Source organism: Oncorhynchus tshawytscha, linkage group LG07 (genome assembly GCF_018296145.1).
Source record: "Oncorhynchus tshawytscha isolate Ot180627B linkage group LG07, Otsh_v2.0, whole genome shotgun sequence".
Taxonomy (NCBI): domain Eukaryota; kingdom Metazoa; phylum Chordata; class Actinopteri; order Salmoniformes; family Salmonidae; genus Oncorhynchus; species Oncorhynchus tshawytscha.
In genome coordinates, this window is record NC_056435.1 from 47,936,327 (window position 1) to 47,955,561 (window position 19,235).

The 19,235-nt window shown below is 42.9% G+C and overlaps 1 protein-coding gene across 3 annotated transcripts in view; it reads right to left on the reverse strand.

Annotated features, from left to right (window-relative positions):
- The window catches only part of LOC112254672 (low-density lipoprotein receptor-related protein 1-like), a 164,601-nt gene extending 147,265 nt beyond the window's left edge, over positions 1 to 17,336 (reverse strand). For 2 of the 3 annotated variants that reach the window (XM_042324507.1, XM_042324505.1), the window contains exon 1: positions 17,012 to 17,336. In XM_042324507.1, coding sequence (XP_042180441.1) covers positions 17,012 to 17,108 — 97 coding nt within the window. In that variant the 5' untranslated portion in view covers positions 17,109 to 17,336. The remainder of the gene's footprint in view (positions 1 to 17,011) is intronic. The other variant, XM_042324506.1, reaches the window with a different exon arrangement.
- Positions 17,337 to 19,235: the final 1,899 nt, after the last annotated feature.

Genomic DNA, 19,235 nt, shown 5'->3' on the forward strand with positions numbered 1-19,235 from the left:
AATAAAGTACATTACAATTACATATTGTACTTTATGGGGACAATGCTGAGTTAAAATCAAATCAAATTTTATTTGTCACATACACATGGTTAGCAGATGTTAATGCGAGTGTAGCGAAATGCTTGTGCTTCTAGTTCCGACAATGCTGTAATAACGAACAAGTAATCTAACTAACAATTCCCAAAAAACTACTGTCTTATACACAGTGTAAGGGGATAAAGAATATGTACATAAGGATATATGAATGAGTGATGGTACAGAGCAGCATAGGCAAGATACAGTAGATGATATCGAGTACAGTATATACATATGAGATAAGTATGTAAACCAAGTGGCATAGTTAAAGTGGCTAGTGATACATGTATTACATAAGGATGCAGTCGATGATATAGAGTACAGTATATACGTATGCATATGAGATGAATAATGTAGGGTAAGTAACATTATATAAGGTAGCATTGTTTAAAGTGGCTAGTGATATATTTACATCATTTCCCATCAATTCCCATGATTAAAGTGGCTGGAGTAGAGTCAGTGTCATTGACAGTGTGTTGGCAGTAGCCACTCAATGTTAGTGGTGGCTGTTTAACAGTCTGATGGCCTTGAGATAGAAGCTGTTTTTCAGTCTCTCGGTCCCAGCTTTGATGCACCTGTACTGACCTCGCCTTCTGGATGACAGCGGGGTGAACAGGCAGTGGCTCGGGTGGTTGATGTCCTTGATGATCTTTATGGCCTTCCTGTAGCATCGGGTGGTGTAGGTGTCCTGGAGGGCAGGTAGTTTGCCCCCGGTGATGCGTTGTGCAGACCTCACTACCCTCTGGAGAGCCTTATGGTTGAGGGCGGTGCAGTTGCCATACCAGGCGGTGATACAGCCCACCAGGATGCTCTCGATTGTGCATCTGTAGAAGTTTGTGAGTGCTTTTGGTGACAAGCCGAATTTCTTCAGCCTCCTGAGGTTGAAGAGGCGCTGCTGCGCCTTCCTCACGATGCTGTCTGTGTGAGTGGACCAATTCAGTTTGTCTGTGATGTGTATGCCGAGGAACTTAAAACTTGCTACCCTCTCCACTACTGTTCCATCGATGTGGATGGGGGTGTTCCCTCTGCTGTTTCCTGAAGTCCACAATCATCTCCTTAGTTTTGTTGACGTTGAGTGTGAGGTTATTTTCCTGACACCACACTCCGAGGGCCCTCACCTCCTCCCTGTAGGCAGTCTCGTCGTTGTTGGTAATCAAGCCTACCACTGTTGTGTCGTCCGCAAACTTGATGATTGAGTTGGAGGCGTGCGTGGCCACGCAGTCGTGGGTGAACAGGGAGTACAGGAGAGGGCTCAGAACGCACCCTTGTGGGGCCCCAGTGTTGAGGATCAGCGGGGAGGAGATGTTGTTGCCTACCCTCACCACCTGGGGGCGGCCGTCAGGAAGTCCAGAACCCAGTTGCACAGGGCGGGGTCGAGACCCAGGGTCTCGAGCTTGATGACGAGCTTGGAGGGTACTATGGTGTTGAATGCCGAGCTGTAGTCGATGAACAGCATTCTCACATAGGTATTCCTCTTGTCCAGATGGGTTAGGGCAGTGTGCAGTGTGGTTGAGATTGCATCGTCTGTGGACCTATTTGGGCGGTAAGCAAATTGGAGTGGGTCAAGGGTGTCAGGTAGGGTGGAGGTGATATGGTCCTTGACTAGTCTCTCAAAGTACTTCATGATGACGGATGTGAGTGCTATGGGGCGGTAGTCGTTTAGCTCAGTTACCTTAGCTTTCTTGGGAACAGGAACAATGGTGGCCCTCTTGAAGCATGTGGGAACAGCAGACTGGTATAGGGATTGATTGAATATGTCCGTAAACACACTGGCCAGCTGGTCTGCGCATGCTCTGAGGGCGCGGCTGGGGATGCCGTCTGGGCCTGCAGCCTTGCGAGGGTTAACACGTTTAAATGTCTTACTCACTTCGGCTGCAGTGAAGGAGAGACCGCATGTTTTCGTTGCAGGTCGTGTCAGTGGCACTGTATTGTCCTCAAAGCGGGCAAAAAAGTTATTTAGTCTGCCTGGGAGCAAGACATCCTGGTCCGTGACTGGGCTGGGTTTCTTCCTGTAGTCCGTGATTGACTGTAGACCCTGCCACATGCCTCGTGTCTGAGCCGTTGAATTGAGATTCTACTTTGTCTCTGTACTGGCGCTTAGCTTGTTTGATAGCCTTGCGGGGGGAATAGCTGCACTGTTTGTATTCAGTCATGTTACCAGACACCTTGCCCTGATTAAAAGCAGTGGTTCGTGCCTTCAGTTTCACACGAATGCTGCCATCAATCCAAGGTTTCTGGTTAGGGAATGTTTTAAATCGTTGCTATGGGAACGACATCTTCAACGCACGTTCTAATGAACTCGCACACCGAATCAGCGTATTCGTCAATGTTGTTGTCTGACGCAATACGAAACATCTCCCAGTCCACGTGATGGAAGCAGTCTTGGAGTGTGGAGTCAGCTTGGTCGGACCAGCGTTGGACAGACCTCAGCGTGGGAGCTTCTTGTTTTAGTTTCTGTCTGTAGGCAGGGATCAACAAAATGGAGTCGTGGTCAGCTTTTCCGAAAGGGGGGCGGGGCAAGGCCTTATATGCGTCGCGGAAGTTAGAATAGCAGTGATCCAGGGTCTTTCCACCCCTGGTTGCGCAATCGATATGCTGATAAAATTTAGGGAGTCTTGTTTTCAGATTAGCCTTGTTAAAATCCCCAGCTACAATGAATGCAGCCTCCGGATAAATCGTTTCCAGTTTGCAGAGAGTTAAATAAAGTTCGTTCAGAGCCATCGATGTGTCTGCTTGGGGGGGGATATATACGGCTGTGATTATAATCGAAGAGAATTCTCTTGGTAGATAATGCGGTCTACATTTGATTGTGAGGAATTCTAAAATCAGGTGAACAGAAGGATTTGAGTTCCTGTATGTTTCTGTCATCACACCATGTCACGTTAGTCATAAAGCATACGCCCCCGCCCCTCTTCTTACCAGAAAGATGTTTGTTTCTGTCGGCGCGATGCGTGGAGAAACCCGCTGGCTGCACCGCTTCGGATAGCGTCTCTCCGGTTAGCCATGTTTCCGTGAAGCAGAGAACGTTGCAGTCTCTGATGTCCCTCTGGAATGCTACCCTTGCTCGGATTTCATCAATCTTGTTGTAAAGAGACTGGACATTGGCGAGAAGAATGCTAGGGAGTGGTGCACGATGTGCCCGTCTCCGGAGTCTGACCAGAAGACCGCTTCGTTTCCCTCTTTTTCTGAGTCGTTTTTTTGGGTCGCTGCATGTAATCCACTCCGTTACACTGGTTGTAAGGCAGAACACAGGATCCGCATCGCGAAAGACATATTCTTGGTCGTACTGATGGTGAGTTGACGCTGATCTTATATTCAGTAGTTCTTCTCGGCTGTATGTAATGAAACCTAAGATGACCTGGGGTACTAGTGTGAGAAATAACACGTAAAAAAACAAAAAACTGCACAGTTTCCTAGGAACGCGAAGCGAGGCGGCCATCTCTGTCGGCGCCGGAAGTTTAGGCTCCCATGCTCTCATGCTTGCAAGGACAGGCCACATTACAAATTCAATTAGCACTAAGGTGTGAAGTAAAAGGCCTTTGGGCCCAACAAGTGTCAGGAGTCTTTGAAGCCCCCTCCTGCTGTTCAAAGACCATCCACTGGCTTTTTCTACAAGAAATTTGCCTCCAAAAAAATAAAAAATCTTCCTCCTAAAATCTGCCTCCCAAGTGGGTGTGACACCTACTCGATTCCCCCTGGCGATCTGTTCACTGTCTGCCCTGGCCTGTCTCCCCCTGTCTGGTAACAGTACCTTCACAACACTCACCCCTCTCCCGAGCTTTCGCTCGCCTCCAGCACACGCGCACTGTTGGGGCGAGTGACTCTGAACTTTCAATGGCTAGCCTCAAGTCGTTATATATTTTAAAAATGTTCTTGAGGCAAATAGCAAAATGCACATGACTCCAGCATACTTTCTTGACTACAAACTTTGTTACCTGATGAAATTGCTGTACAATATGATCTTGTTGCCATCTGATGCACACTCAGATGTCATAAATCAGCACTGCAGAGCTGTCCCTGTACTACGCATGGCTTGATTGCATTACTGTTGATGATATCTGGAAAGGTGCATGTATACCCTGGGCCACCTACTGTTGCTAGCCCCAATTTTGACATGTGCTCGGATATCTGCTTCACTGATTTCTGCATGTTAACACTAGAAGAGTATTACCTAAAATGGATCAATTGAAAGTGTGGGTTCACAGCTCCAATCCAGATTAGAGGTCGACCGATTATGATTTTTCAACACCGATACCGGTTATTGGAGGACCAAAAAAGCCGATACCGATTAATCGGACGATTTTTTAAATTTGTAATAATGACAATTACAACAATACTGAATTAACACTTATTTTAATATAAAACATCAATAAAATAAATGTAGCCTCAAATAAATAATGAAACATGTTCAATTTGGTTTAAATAATGCAAAAACAAAGTGTTGGAGAAGAAAGTAATGTGTGCCATGTATAAATGTGTGCCACGTAAAAAGCTAACGTTTAGGTTCCTTGCTCAGAACATGAGAACATATGAAGGTTGGTGGTTCCTTTTAACATGAGACTTCAATATTCCAAGGTAAGAGGTTTTAGGTTGTAGTTAATATAGTATTTATAAGACTATTTCTCTCTATATCATTTGTATTTCATATACCTTTGACTATTGGATGTTCTTATAGGCACTATAGTATTGCCAGTGTAACAGTATAGCTTCCGTCACCCTCCTCGCCCCTACCTGGGCTCGAACCAGGAAGACATAGACAACAGCCACACTCGAAGCATCGTTACCCATCGCTCCACAAAAGCCGCGGGGAATAAGGGGAATAACTACTCCAAATCTAAAAGCGAGTGACGTTTGAAACAGTATTAGCGCACACCCAGCTAACTAGCTAGCCATTTTACATTGGTTACACCAGCCATTAGGCTGATAGGCTTGAAGTCATAAACAGCGCTGTGCTTGTGAAGAGCTGCTGGCAAAACGCACGAAAGTGCTGTTTGAATGAATGATTACGGGCCTGCTGCTGCTCAGTCAGACTGCTCTATCAAATCAGACTTAATTATAACATAATAACACACAGAAATACGAGCCTTTGGTCATTAATATGATCGAATATGGAAACTATCATTTCGAAAACAAGACGTTTATTCTTTTAGTGAAATACGGAACCGTTCTGTATTTTATCTAAACAGGTGGCATCCCTAAGTCTAAATATTCTTGTTACATTGCACAACCTTCAATGTAAGTCATAATTACATACAATTCTGGCAAATTAGTTCACCAGGCAGCCCAAACTGTTGCATATACCTTGACTCTGCATGCAATGAACACAAGAGAAATTACAGTTTCACCTGGTTAATATTGCCTGCTAAACTGGATTAGTATAACTTGTGATTATGATTGTGTTTTAAAAGATAAGTTTAATGCTAGCTAGCAATTTACCTTGGCTTCTACTGCATTCGCGTAACAGGCAGGCTACTCTTGGAGTGCAATGGTTAACTGTGCGGTTGTAAGATTGGAACCCCTGAGCTGACAAGGTGAAAATCTGTCGTTCTGCCCCTGAACAAGGCAGTTAACCCACAGTTCCTAGGCAGTCATTGAAAATAAGAATGTGTTCTTAACTGACTTGCCTAGTTAAATAAAAGGTATATACAAATAAAATAAAAATTATCGGAAATCGGCGCCCAAAAATACCGATTTCCGATTGTTATGGAAACCTGAAATCGGCCCTAATTAAATCGGCCATTCCGATGAATCGGTCGACCTCTAATCCAGATGTGTTGGTCATTAATGATACGTGGTTAAGAAAGTATTTTGAATACTGATGTTAACCATTCTGGTTATAACCTTTTTCGGCAAGACAGATCTTCCAAAGGTGACCTGTCCTGATCTGTCAACGCAGCTTGCTAAAAAACTTTAATGAGCAAGCCTTCCTTCATGAACTGGCCTCTAAAATGGTAAAGAATCAGCTTGATTCCCTCTGTCGAAGACGCTTGGACCTTCTTTTTTGATATTTTCAGTGGTATTGTTAACAAAACATGGCCCCAAAGAAAATGAGAATTAAAAAACAGGTTTTGCCCGTGGTTCGACAGTGATCTTGCAGAGTTACTCCACCTCAGGAATTGCATTTGGCGAAAGGCTCGGCACACGCATACTCAGGCTGACTGGCTCTCTTGCAGGCAAATGAGAAATAAGTGCACTCAAGCTATTCGGATGGCCATAGTTAGTTACTTTAAGGAGCAGCTCTCTGTCTGTGGGTCTAACCCCAAGAAGTTTAGGAAAACGGTTAAAAGACCTGGAGAATAAACCCTCCCTCCTCACAGCTGCCCATGTCCCTTACAATGTGGTTGTTACTGACAAGAAGCACATGGCTGAGCTCTTTAAAATCACCACTTCATTAAGTCAGAATTCCTATTTGACTCAGCCATGCCTCCTGCCCGTCCAACATTTCCTCATCTCCCACCCCTTCTAATGTGACTATCTCCGATGCTTCTCCCTCTTCTTCCCCTGCCCCACTACAAAGTTTCTCCCTGTAGGCAGTCATTGAGTCTGAGGTGCTAAAGGAGCTCCTTAAACTTGACCCCAAACAAACATCTGGGTCAGATGGTTTAGACCCTTTCTTCTTTAATACTTGTTATGGCCTGGGGGCAGTATTTTGACATCTGGATAACAAACGTGCCCAAAGTAAACTGCCTGTTACTCAGGCCCAGGCATATACGCTCAGGCATATAATTAGTAGATTTGGATGGAAAACTATAAAGTTTCCAAAACTGTTAAAATAATGTCCGAGTATAGCAGAACTGATATGGTAGGCAAAAACCTGAGGAACATCCATCCAGGAAGTGGGATATTTTTGATGTGTGTAGTTTAACTGTCTGCCTATACAGTATGTGTTGGGTTAGGACCCAGATTGCAGTTCCTATGGCTTCCACTAGATGTCAACAGTTTTTAGACATTGTTTCAGGCTTGTTTTCTGAATAATGAGGAAGAATGAGACCATATTGTAAGTGGCATGCAGAATGAAGCAGAGCTCCTTTGCACGTGTGACCGATTAAGCGCCGTTCATTGTTTTTCCTTTCTATTGAAGACGCTATTGTCCGGTTGAACTATTATAGATTATTTAGACAATAGACAACCTGAGGATTAATTATAAACATCGTTTGACAAAATTTACCGGTACTATTAGGATTTATTCGTCTGCATGTTGTGACCGCCATTGAGCCAGTGGATTACTGAAGAAAACAGAGTTTTTGGGACATAAAGAGGAACTTTATTGAACAAAACAAACATTTATTGTGTAACAGGAACTCTTGTGACTGCAACCAGATGAAGCGCAAATTGACTTATTGACTTGGCTAAAGCTTCTTATACGGTAGACCATTCCATTCTTGTGGGCCGGCTCAGGAGTATTGGTGTCTCTGAGGGGTCTTTGACCTGGTTTGCTAACTACCTCTCAAAGACTGCCGTGTATAAAGTCAGAACATCTACTGTCTAAGCCACTGCCTGTCAACAAGGGAGTACCCAAAGGCTCAATACAAGGCCCCACGTTCTTCTCAATTTACATCAACAACATAGCTCAGGCAGTAGGAAGCGCTCTCATCCATTTATATGCAGTTTTATTCTCAGCTGGCCCCTCCCCGGAGTTTGTGTTAAAGGCTCTACAACAAAGGTTGCTTAGTGTCCACCAAGCTTTCTCTACCCTTAACCTTGTTCTGAACACCTCCAAAACAAAGGTCATGTGGTTTGGTAAGAAGAATGCTCCTCTTCCCACAGATGTTATTACTACCTCTGAGGGTTTAGAACTTGAGGTAGTCACCTCATACAAGTACTTGGGAGTATGGATAGATGGTACACTGTCCTTCTCTCAGCACGTATCAAAGCTGCAGGCTAAAGTTAAATCTAGACTTGGTGTCCTCTATCGTAATCACTCCTCTTTCACCCCAGCTGCCAAACTAACCCTGATTCAGATGACCATCCTACCCATGCTAGATGACGGAGACGTAATTTATATATTGGCAGGTAAGGGTGCTCTCGAGCGGCTAGATGTTCTTCACCATTCGGACATCAGATTTGCCACCAATGCTCCTTATAGGACGGACACATCACTGCACTCTATACTCCTCTGTAAGCTGGTCATCTCTGTATACCCGTCGCAAGACCCACTGGTTGATGCTTATTTATAAAACCCTCTTAGGCCTCACTCCCCCCTATATGAGATATTTACTGCAGCCCTCATCCTCCACAAACAACACCCGTTCTGCCAGTCACATTCTGTTAACTGTCCCCAAAGCACACACATCCCTGGGCTCGTCGTCTTTTCAGTTCACTGCAGCTAGCGACTGGAACGAGCTGCAAAAAAATACTCAAACTGGACAGTTTTCAATCTCTTCATTCAAAGACTCAATCATGGACACTCTTACTGACAGTTGTGGAGGCTTTGTGTGATGTATTTTTGTCTCTACCTTCTTGACCTTTGTGCTGTTGACTGTAGCCAATAATAATTGTACCATTTTTTGTGCTGTTGTCATGTGTTGCTGCCTTGCTATGTTGTTGTCTTAGGTCTCTTTATGTAGTGGTTGTCTTTCTTATTGTGATGTGTGTTTCGTCTTATATTTATATTGTATTTATTATTTTTTTTAAATCCCAGGCCCCTGTCCACGCAAGAGGCCTTTTGGTAGGCCGTCACTGAAAATAAGAATTTGTTCTTAACCAACTTGCCTAGTTAAATAAACATTTATTTATTTACGTTAAAAATATGGGCTTCTTCACTTCAACACCCCCTCTGTCACCAATTCACACATTCCCTTGTCCAAGCTATGGTTCCTGATCTATAGGAAGCATTACCATCACTTCTGTCCAGGCCCGAGCAATGGCCTGGCAAATTGCATAGCCCTTACCCAAGACTGACAGCTCAGCATGCAATACATGAATTGCACAAGCACTCTGTTGCCTACCAGTGAGAGGTGGTGGATCATTTCAAGTGCTGGAATTCTTGTTGTAGTGATGTAGGGCCTAAGTTGCAACAATGCCAGCAGTAGGTCTGAGCAGTATGTTGTGCATTCATTGGTATTGTGTTATGGATGTGTGCAAAATTTGTACTGCTGGCATTCTGACCATCTCCAGGGGCCTTTTCATCAAATAGTGCGTAGAAACTACTCTAAAATAATTACAAATGGAATTTAGAATGTACATACACATTGAATTATTTGATAAATCACAAGTTTTTGGCTAGCATCATATGCACAACAGTAGGAGATAACAATTGGTATATATATATATATATATATATATAAATGGTTTTCAGCCTCAGTGGTCATTCAAGACCGTGGCTATTTGCATTAAGAAAAACTCCTAATTAACCATATGGTCAAAATCATCCCTTAAAGCCTGCTGGGAATATAAAAAAAAAATATATATACACACACACACACACACACACACACACACACACACACAGTTGAAGTCAGAAGTTTACATACACCTTAGCCAAATACATTTAAACTCAGTTTCACAATTCCTGACATTTAATCCTACTAAAAATGCCCAATTTTAGGTCAGTTAGATCACCACTTTATTTTAAGAATGTGAAATGTCAGAATAATATCATTCATCAATTCCCAGTGGGTGAGAAGTTTACATACACTATATTAGTATTTGTTAGCATTGCCTTTAAATTGTTTAACTTGGGTCAAACGTTTTGGGTAGCCATCCACAAGCTTCCCACATTAAGTTGGGTGAATTTTGGCCCATTCCTCCAGACAGGGCTGGTGTAACGGAGCCAGGGTTGTAGGCCTCCTTGCGCACACACACTTTTCCAGTTCTGCCCACAAATGTTCTATAGGATTGAGGTCAGGACTTCGTGATGGCAACTCCAATACCTTGACCTTGTTGTCCTTAAGCCATTTTGCCACAACTTCAGTAGTATGCTTGGGGTCATTGTCTATGTGGAAGACCCACCGACCAAGCTTTAACTTCCTGACTGATGTCTTGAGATGTTGCATCAATATATCCACATAATTTTCCTTCCCTATGTTGCCATCTATTTTGTGAAGTGCACCAGTCACTCCTCCAGCAAAGCACCCCCACAACACGATGCTGCCACCCCCATGCTTCACGGTTGGGATGTTGTTCTTCGGCTTGCAAGCCTCCCCCTTTTTCCTCAAAATGTAACGATGGTCATTATGGCCAAACAGTTCTATTTTTGTTTCATCAGACCAGAGGACATTTCTCCAAAGAGGACATTTCTCCAAAAAGTATGATCTTTCTCCCCATGTGCAGTTGCAAACTGTAGTCTGGCTTTTTATGACGGTGTTGGAGCAGTGGCTTCTTCCTTGCTGAGCGGTCTTTCAGGTTATGTCGATATAGGACTCGTTTTACTGTGGATACAGATACTTTTCTACCCATTTCCTCCAGCATCTTCACAAGGTCCTTTGCTGTTGTTCTGGGATTGATTTTCACTTTTCGCACCAAAGTACGTTAACTAATCTCTAGGAGACAGTACGCGTCTCCTTCCTGAGCAGTATGACGGCTGTGTGGTCCCAAGTTGTTTATACTTGCGCACTATTGTTTGCACAGATGAACGTGGTACATTCAGGAGTTTGGAAATTGCTCCCAAGGATGAACCAGACTTGTGGAGGTCTACAATTATTTTTATGAGGTCTTGGCTGATTTCTTTTGATTTTCCCATGATGTCTAGCCTCTTGATTCTAGCCATCCCGGATCCGGGATCGTGAATACAGCCTCAAGCTCATTACCATAACGCAACGTTAACTATTCATGAAAATCGCAAATGGAATTAAATTAATATGCTAGCTCTCAAGCTTAGCCTTTTGTTAACAACACTGTCATCTCAGATTTTCAAAATATGCTTCTCAGCCATAGCAAAACAAGCATTTGTGTAACAGCTAGCATAGCTAGCGTAGCATTTAGCGTTAGCATCAGCAGGCAACATTTTCACAAAAACCAGAAAAGCATTCAAATAAATCATTTACCTTTGAAGAACTTCAGATGTTTTCAATGAGGAGACTCTCAGATAGCAAATGCTCAGTTTTTCCTGAAAGATTATTTGTTTAGGAGAAATCGCTCCGTTTGGTGCGTCACGTTTGGCTACCAAAAAAAAAATAAAAAATTCAGTCATCAAAACGCCAAACTTTTTTCCAAATTAACTCCATAATATCGACTGAAACATGGTAAACGTTGTTTAGAATCAATCCTCAAGGTGTTTTTCACATATCTCTTCGATTATATATCGTTCGTGGAAGTGTGCGTTCTCCTCTGAATCCCATGGGAAAATGCCTCCAGTTGAAGATTACGCACCAATTTAGACAAAGGACACCGGGCGGATCCCTGGTAAATGTAGTCTCTTATGGCCAATCTTCCAATGATATGCCTACAAATACGTCACAATGCTGCAGACACCTTGGAGAAACGACAGAAAGGGCAGGCTCATTCCTGGCGCATTCACAGCCATATAAGGAGACAATGGAAAACAGAGCCTCAAATTCTGCTCATTTCCTGTTTGAAGTTTCATCTTGGTTTGGCCTGTAGCATGAGTTCTGTGGCACTCACAGATAATATCTTTGCAGTTTTGGAAACGTCAGAGTGTTTTCTTTCCAAAGCTGTCAATTATATGCATAGTCAAGCATCTTTTGTGACAAAATATTGCGCTTAAAACGGGCACATTTTTTTATCCATAAATTAAAAGAGCGCCCACTATATCCAAGAAGCTAGCAAAGAGGCACTGAGTTTGAAGGTCGGCCTTGAAATACATCCACAGGTACACCTCTAATTGACTCGAATGATGTCAATTAGCCAAACAGAAACTTCTAAAGCCATGAAATAATTTTCTGGAATTTTCCAAGCGGTTTAAAGGCACAGTCAACTTAGTGTATGTAAACTTCTGACCCACTGGAATTGTGATGTGTACCAATGCTTCGAGGTCGGCTGTTGTCGATGTGTTCCTGGTTCGAGCCCAGGAAGGGGCGAGGAGAGGGACGGAAGCTATACTCTTACACTGGCAATACTAAAGTGCCTATAAGAACATCCAATAGTCAAAGGTATATGAATACAAGTGGTAGAGAGAGAAATAGTCCTATAATAACCTAAACCTAAAACTACTTACCTGGGAATATTGAAGACTCACGTTAAAAGGAACCACCAGCTTTCATATGTTCTCATGTTCTGAGCAAGGAACTTAAACATTAGCTTTCTTACATGGCACATATTTCACTTTCACCTTCTTCTCCAACACTTTGTTTTTGCATTATTTAAACCAAATTGAACATGTTTCATTATTTATTTGAGGCTAAATTGATTTGATTATATTAAGTTAAAATAAGTGTTCATTCAGTATTCTTGTAATTGTCATTATTATCAATTAAATAAATAATTTAAAATAAAATAAAAAATTTAAGTAATAAATCGAAATAAATGAAATAATATTTTACTTTTTTTTATACACACACACACACACACACACACACACACACACACACACACACACACACACAGTGGGGCAAAAAGTATTTAGTCAGCCACCAATTGTGCAAGTTCTCCCACTTAAAAAGATGAGAGGCCTGTAATTTTAATCATAGGTACACTTCAACTATGACAGACAAAATGAGAAACAAAATCCAGAAAATCACATTGTAGGATTTTTAATGAATTTATTTGCAAATTATGGTGGAAAATAAGTATTTGGTCACCTACAAACAAGCAAGATTTCTGGCTCTCACAGACCTGTAACTTCTTCTTTAAGAGGCTCCTCTGTCCTCCACTCGTTACCTGTATTAATGGCACCTGTTTGAACTTGTTATCAGTATAAAAAGACACCTGTCCACAACCTCAAATAGTCACACTCCAAACTCCACTATGGCCAAGACCAAAGAGCTGTCAAAGGACACCGGAAACAAAATCTAGACCTGCACCAGGCTGGGAAGACTGAATCTGCAATAGGTAAGCAGCTTGGTTTGAAGAAATCAACTGTTGGAGCAATTATTAGGAAATGGAAGACATACAAGACCACTGATAATCTCCCTCGATCTGGGGCTCCACGCAAGATCTCACCCCGTGGGGTCAAAACGATCACAAGAACGGTGAGCAAAAATCCCAGAACCACACGGGGGACCTAGTGAATGACCTGCAGAGAGCTGGGACCAAAGTAACAAAGCCTACCATCAGTAACACACTACGCCGCCAGGGACTCAAATCCTGCAGTGCCAGACGTGTCCCCCTGCTTAAGCCAGTACATGTCCACGCCCGTCTGAAATTTGCTAGAGAGCATTTGGATGATCCAGAAGAAGATTGGGAGAATGTCATATGGTCAGATTAAACCAAAATATAACTTTTTGGTAAAAACTCAACTTGTCGTGTTTGGAGGACAAAGAATGCCGAGTTGCATCCAAAGAACACCATACCTACTGTGAAGCATGGGGGTGGAAACATCATGCTTTGGGGCTGTTTTTCTGCAAAGGGACCAGGAACGACTGATCCGTGTAAAGGAAAGAATGAATGGGGCCATGTATCGTGAGATTTTGAGTGAAAAGCTCCTTCCATCAGCAAGGGCATTGAAGATGAAACGTGGCTGGGTCTTTCAGCATGACAATGATCCCAAACACACCGCCCAGGCAACGAAGGAATGGCTTCGTAAGAAGCATTTCAAGGTCCTGGAGTGGCCTAGCCAGTCTCCAGATCTAAATCCCATAGAAAATCTTTGGAGGGGGTTGAAAGTCCGTGCTGCCCAGCAACAGCCCCAAAACATCACTGCTCTAGAGGAGATCTGCATGGAGGAATGGGCCAAAATACCAGCAACAGTGTGTGAAAACCTTGAAGACTTACAGAAAACATTTGACCTCTGTCATTGCCAACAAAGGGTATATAAAGTATTGAGATAAATAAGTATCAATGTGTATCATACACATGTGGTGCCACATGTGTATGAAAGTTTATTCAATAAAATGAATATGTCCCACATCCCGCGAGCACCAGGCCCACCCTATTCCAGTCCACCTAGGCGGCTGGCATGCTGCAATACAAGTCCTGAGCTAGTATGCCTAACCTGGCTGACTTAGGTAAATAGCCAGGCAGCTGTATAAATGGAGCACCATGTTAACTGAGGGTTGAGTGCATTGAGTCAACTTGGACAAGAGCATGGTATTGGAGCAGAGAGGCAGGACTAGGGAGTGGAGAAAGGGAGTTGAGGCAAGAATGGGAGACTGCAGAACTCTCCTTTGCCCAGTACAGTCAATGTTAAGTATTAAGACTTTCACCCATTTTTCACGTTCATGGCTCCTCTCATCAGTCTATGCAAATCATTCCTCCTTCCTCATCTTGACTGTCAACACCAAGAAGAACTGAGAACTCCATCTGGAGTGAGTGAGTGAGTGAGTGAGTGAGTGAGTGAGGGGTAACCATCCCGCTCACCCCACACATCCCATCCCCAACACTCCACATACTTCCCAGATGAATGACCTTTCTCTATCCAGATGTTCCTGGAAGGGGTGGGGTGAGGGGGAATGGCCCTCCGTTTCATATGGTCTCTCGTCCTCTTCCCTTTCAAACCCCTTTTGGCTCTGGAATGTCAACAAGCTTGTGATGTAAATTGAACACCTCTGCAGTGAAGAAATGCCCCAAATTGGGGCTTCATTTGAATGTCCATTTTCTTAACAGGGCTCCCTGTTTAACACAGCCCATTGGCCAAGGCAGGTGACTACAGTACATCACTGACATAGGAGACGCAGCCCAAGTGCTGCCTACTATGTTTTACAAACAGGGTAAAAAACAGCATGACATTACATTTTTCTGTGTCAAGGTCCATAGCTGCAGGAAGTAGTGCCCCCAAATTAACAGCTCTCAATGGACGATTTCAGACTATTAGATGAGATTTCCCTTGAGAAGAAAGTGCATTTGGGGTCCAATTAAACACAGGGTATGTTGATGGTTCAGGACCTTGGTATTCAATACAGTATCTGAACAAGGATGGGGCAAAGGCTTCATGAAGAGAAAAGCATGATTTGAAGAGGCATGTAGACCTATATCCCCAGTATGGTCAATTTATTATCCATCACCAACTAAATTACTTACATTGCAATTATGAGTCCCAGATGATAATTCCTAAATGTTTTCCAGACAAACCCAAAATCTGTGATTAGCAGTTCTTTAGAATAGATAATGAGTACCTAAATTATAAAGGAGGGCTTTAGGGCATACAAACATTCTATGGTACCAACAATGCATTAGCCTGAACAGAAATAACGTATGTTTAGCAGTGCTGGGACAAAAACTGCAACTGGCTAACTCAAGAATCATTCTTAAAGTCTGACACCTCGTTGAACACGCCCTTTTCCTGTTTGATGTGTACGCTAGTAATTTGGGGTGTCCAATCAAGGTTGGGTGTCGCTTTAATGTATAAAACAAAGTTATGGGCAGCACAGAAGGCTCCTCTGGAGCCAATCAGACGTCGGGCAATTGCAAACTCCTTCGGCTTATATATTGTTTTAAAGTTGGTTAGCCTTCCAGAAGGCCTCATGCTTATCACATCATCATCTCTAGTCACCCCCAAAACCAATTCTTTCTTTGGCCGCCTCTCCTTCCAGTTCTCTGCTGCCAATGACTGGAACGAACTACAAAAATCTCTGAAACTGGAAACACTTATCTCCCTCACTAGCTTTAAGCACCAACTGTCAGAGCAGCTCACAGATTACTGCACCTGTACATAGCCCACCTATAATTTAGCCCAAACAACTACCTCTTTCCAAACTGTTTTTAATTTTTATTTATTTATTTTGCACCCCATTATTTTTATTTCTACTTTGCACATTCTTCCACTGCAAATCTACCATTCCAGTGTTTTCTTGCTATATTGTATTTACTTTGCCACCATGGCCTTTTTTGCCTTTACCTCCCTTCTCACCTCATTTGCTCACATTGTATATAGACTTGTTTATACTGTATTATTGACTGTATGTTTGTTTTACTCCATGTGTAACTCTGTGTCGTTGTATCTGTCGAACTGCTTTGCTTGATCTTGGCCAGGTCGCAATTGTAAATGAGAACTTGTTCTCAACTTGCCTACCTGGTTAAATAAAGGTAAAATAAAATAAATAAATAAAAATAAAATCACCCTCATCAGCATGTTGCATTGAATAAAAAGAGACAGGGTGAGGAGTTGTGACTTGGAATACAGAGGCTTTAAGCCTGAACGCTTTCTTTAGGAAAGCAGCTGCGTTGGTGTTTCTGATGAAAATAAACTGAGCAAGCTCATGAAATAAGCAGGCCTTGCCGTTTAAAGAATTACACAACACAGGCTATATGAAATCAAGTAAAGAAAACTGGTAGGCTACAGGTATTTCACGAGAAGTAGCCGATTTAACGACAACCAATGCAGTACTAATTAGATATTGATAAGGAGCTGAAAGTGGACGCCAGTAAGCAGTTGCAACATAGTAGCCTCAACCCTCATCTTCATGTCATATGTCAAAATGAATGGCTACTAATGACCGATTACATTTTGTCTGTAACCAAAGACCAAGCTACATGAATGCAGATGTGACAATGTATCGCATCGTTTTCTGTGAGGAATATCACAATGTAACATTCGCAACAAAATACCTCGATTATTCAACGGAGTTGTGGCAATTGATAACAGATGTTCATTCCAATGGCTGGTAGCCTACACAAATAAGTAACTTTCCTTGCTGCTCACGTCACACCTCCACAGCGTGTCTGTGTTGATTGATAAACTAAATTGCCACAGCCTAACCACTTGAGCGCAAATGTGTATTTCATGTAGCAATGTACCGGGCAAACATAAGGCTATTTGCGATCATTTCTGCCTAAGCGATTCAAACGATCTTTTCTGAAAGTGGTTCAAGAAGAGGCAGTAAGGACAGGCGCGTAAAAGACAATTAGTTAGGGTGATTACTTGCAAACCAGTGCTGCTTACCGTCGATGGCTCTGGCTGGAACGATTACTTCCAAACTGTGCAAGAATCCCCAAAAAAGCAACCCAAGCACCAGCGTGTTTGCTGCGGCGCGCAACATTATCTTGTTTGGAATATTTCAAACGAAATAAAACTCGTACACCACAGCTTTTAAGTCCCATCAAGCGGGAGTTCGCAGACAGTCCACGAAATGTTGCCGTGCTCTTGGGATGCTCTTCTGACATGCGCTTTCTGATGCGCAACGGAGCTGCAAGGGCTTTGTGCCCGCAACGACAATAAAAACGGCGTATTCTTTCAGAGCTAAAGCCAAGGCTTCTCAAGCCCCTGGAATGCTATGGATTCATTTAATACATGGATACCATGTCACCTAGCTAGTTGGAATTATCTGTTAGTTTTGCTGCACATGAAGGCAAGGGAGAGACAGCGTCTATGTGCCCAAACCATAAGGGGGTGTCATTTTCTTTGTTCTCCGTGATAGCCAGTGATACAGTTCTGACAGCAACTGCAGGAAAAACAAGTAATAGCAATTTGTCGTTCCCCAACACCACCACCTTTCTTGCTGGTGGTAAACACAGAATGAGTCGCGAGTGAGCCTCAACCCGTTAAACGGGCTGATGTTTGTGACGTCGGTATACCAATGGCTGGCCACATCTCTGTCCACGAGCATTCAGCGTGCTAGGCGACCATTGGCCAAATACTTTTCGGTGACAATTTCCACGAATAAAACTAGAGGGTGATATGTGTATGTTTATCATAGTGGCATCGATTTTTAGATGTCTCAATATAATATGTTTTCATTAAAATGCTAGTGGCATAATCAACTCCTCATCCAAAAGCTGTTCCCGATGCCAATAGGGGAAATAATTCAATTGAAATACATTAATTAGTCCCTAATCTAAGGATTTCACATGACTGGGTAGGGGTGCAGCCATGGGAGGGCCTTAGGCCCACTCACTTGGGAGCCAGGCCCAGTCATTCTCCCCACAAAGGGGCTTTATTACAGACATAAATTCTTGAGACATCTGTGGCATTGTGTTGTGTGACAGAACTGCAGTTTAAAGGGGCTTTTTTGTGTGTGTCCCCCAGCACAAGGTGCACCTGTGTAATGACCATGCTGTTTAATCAGCTTCTTGATACTGATACCTGTCAGATGGATTAAATCATTTGTTTAAGGAGAAATGCTCACTAACAGGGAAGTAAACAAATGTGTGCACAACATTTTGAAGAAATAAGCTTTTTGAGTGTATGGAACATTTCTGGGATTTTTTTATTTCAGCTCATGAAACATGGGACCAACACTTTACATGTTGCATTTATATATATTTTCAGTATAGATAGGCCTACAGTGGCACGGCAACATTGATTTGTTTGTGTCATAGCAGAGAAACACATTTATGAAAACATGACATAATTTTGATCTATTTATGTTTGGGTAAAGGTGCATATTTCAGAAGTGTTGACATAGTCATATTTCCAGATGTATAATTTATTGGCACTGTTTTCAGGACTCTATCTAAACAGTAGAAAACTTTGTTTCTGTGATGGGGGCTAAAACATCCCATAATACATTAAAAAGAACTGTGAACAGTTTTGAGCAGTACATGCTAAAAACTGCATACCCTAACACAATGTTTATGTATGTACATGGAGGAAGATTAATAGCCTAAGATGGCTACTCACCAGAGGTATATTTTAAAAGCTCAGTCCCATTTTCGGAGAAAAGCCTTCCCCCCTGGTCCTCTGCCCATCTCTAAGAGAGGGTTTTATAATCCACACAAGGCCCAGGTCCCCGCCCAAGACGTATAAATCACCAGAAAGCAACAGGAGAGTTCAGCTGTGTTCTACTTTCTGACATCTGTTGGCTTGAGCTAGTATACACTGACTGCCCAGATCAGCTTGGAGGAAGGAGATATAGTGTCTCTCTCTTTGTCCCTCTCCCTCTCCATGTCTGTCTCTCTCTCCCCTCTCTCTCCACCAGGCTGTAGCTGTCTCTCTATCTCAGTAGATGGATAAACCCTAATAAGCATGCGGCGGCAGCAACACTTTAGTGAGAGAGGCCAATGTCTCTCAAAAGCTTTTAGTCTTCTGACAGCCTGTCACACATACACACATGCACACAGGCGTTTTTCACACACACACACACACACACACACACACACACACACACACACACACACACACACACACACACACACACACACACACACACACACACACACACACACAC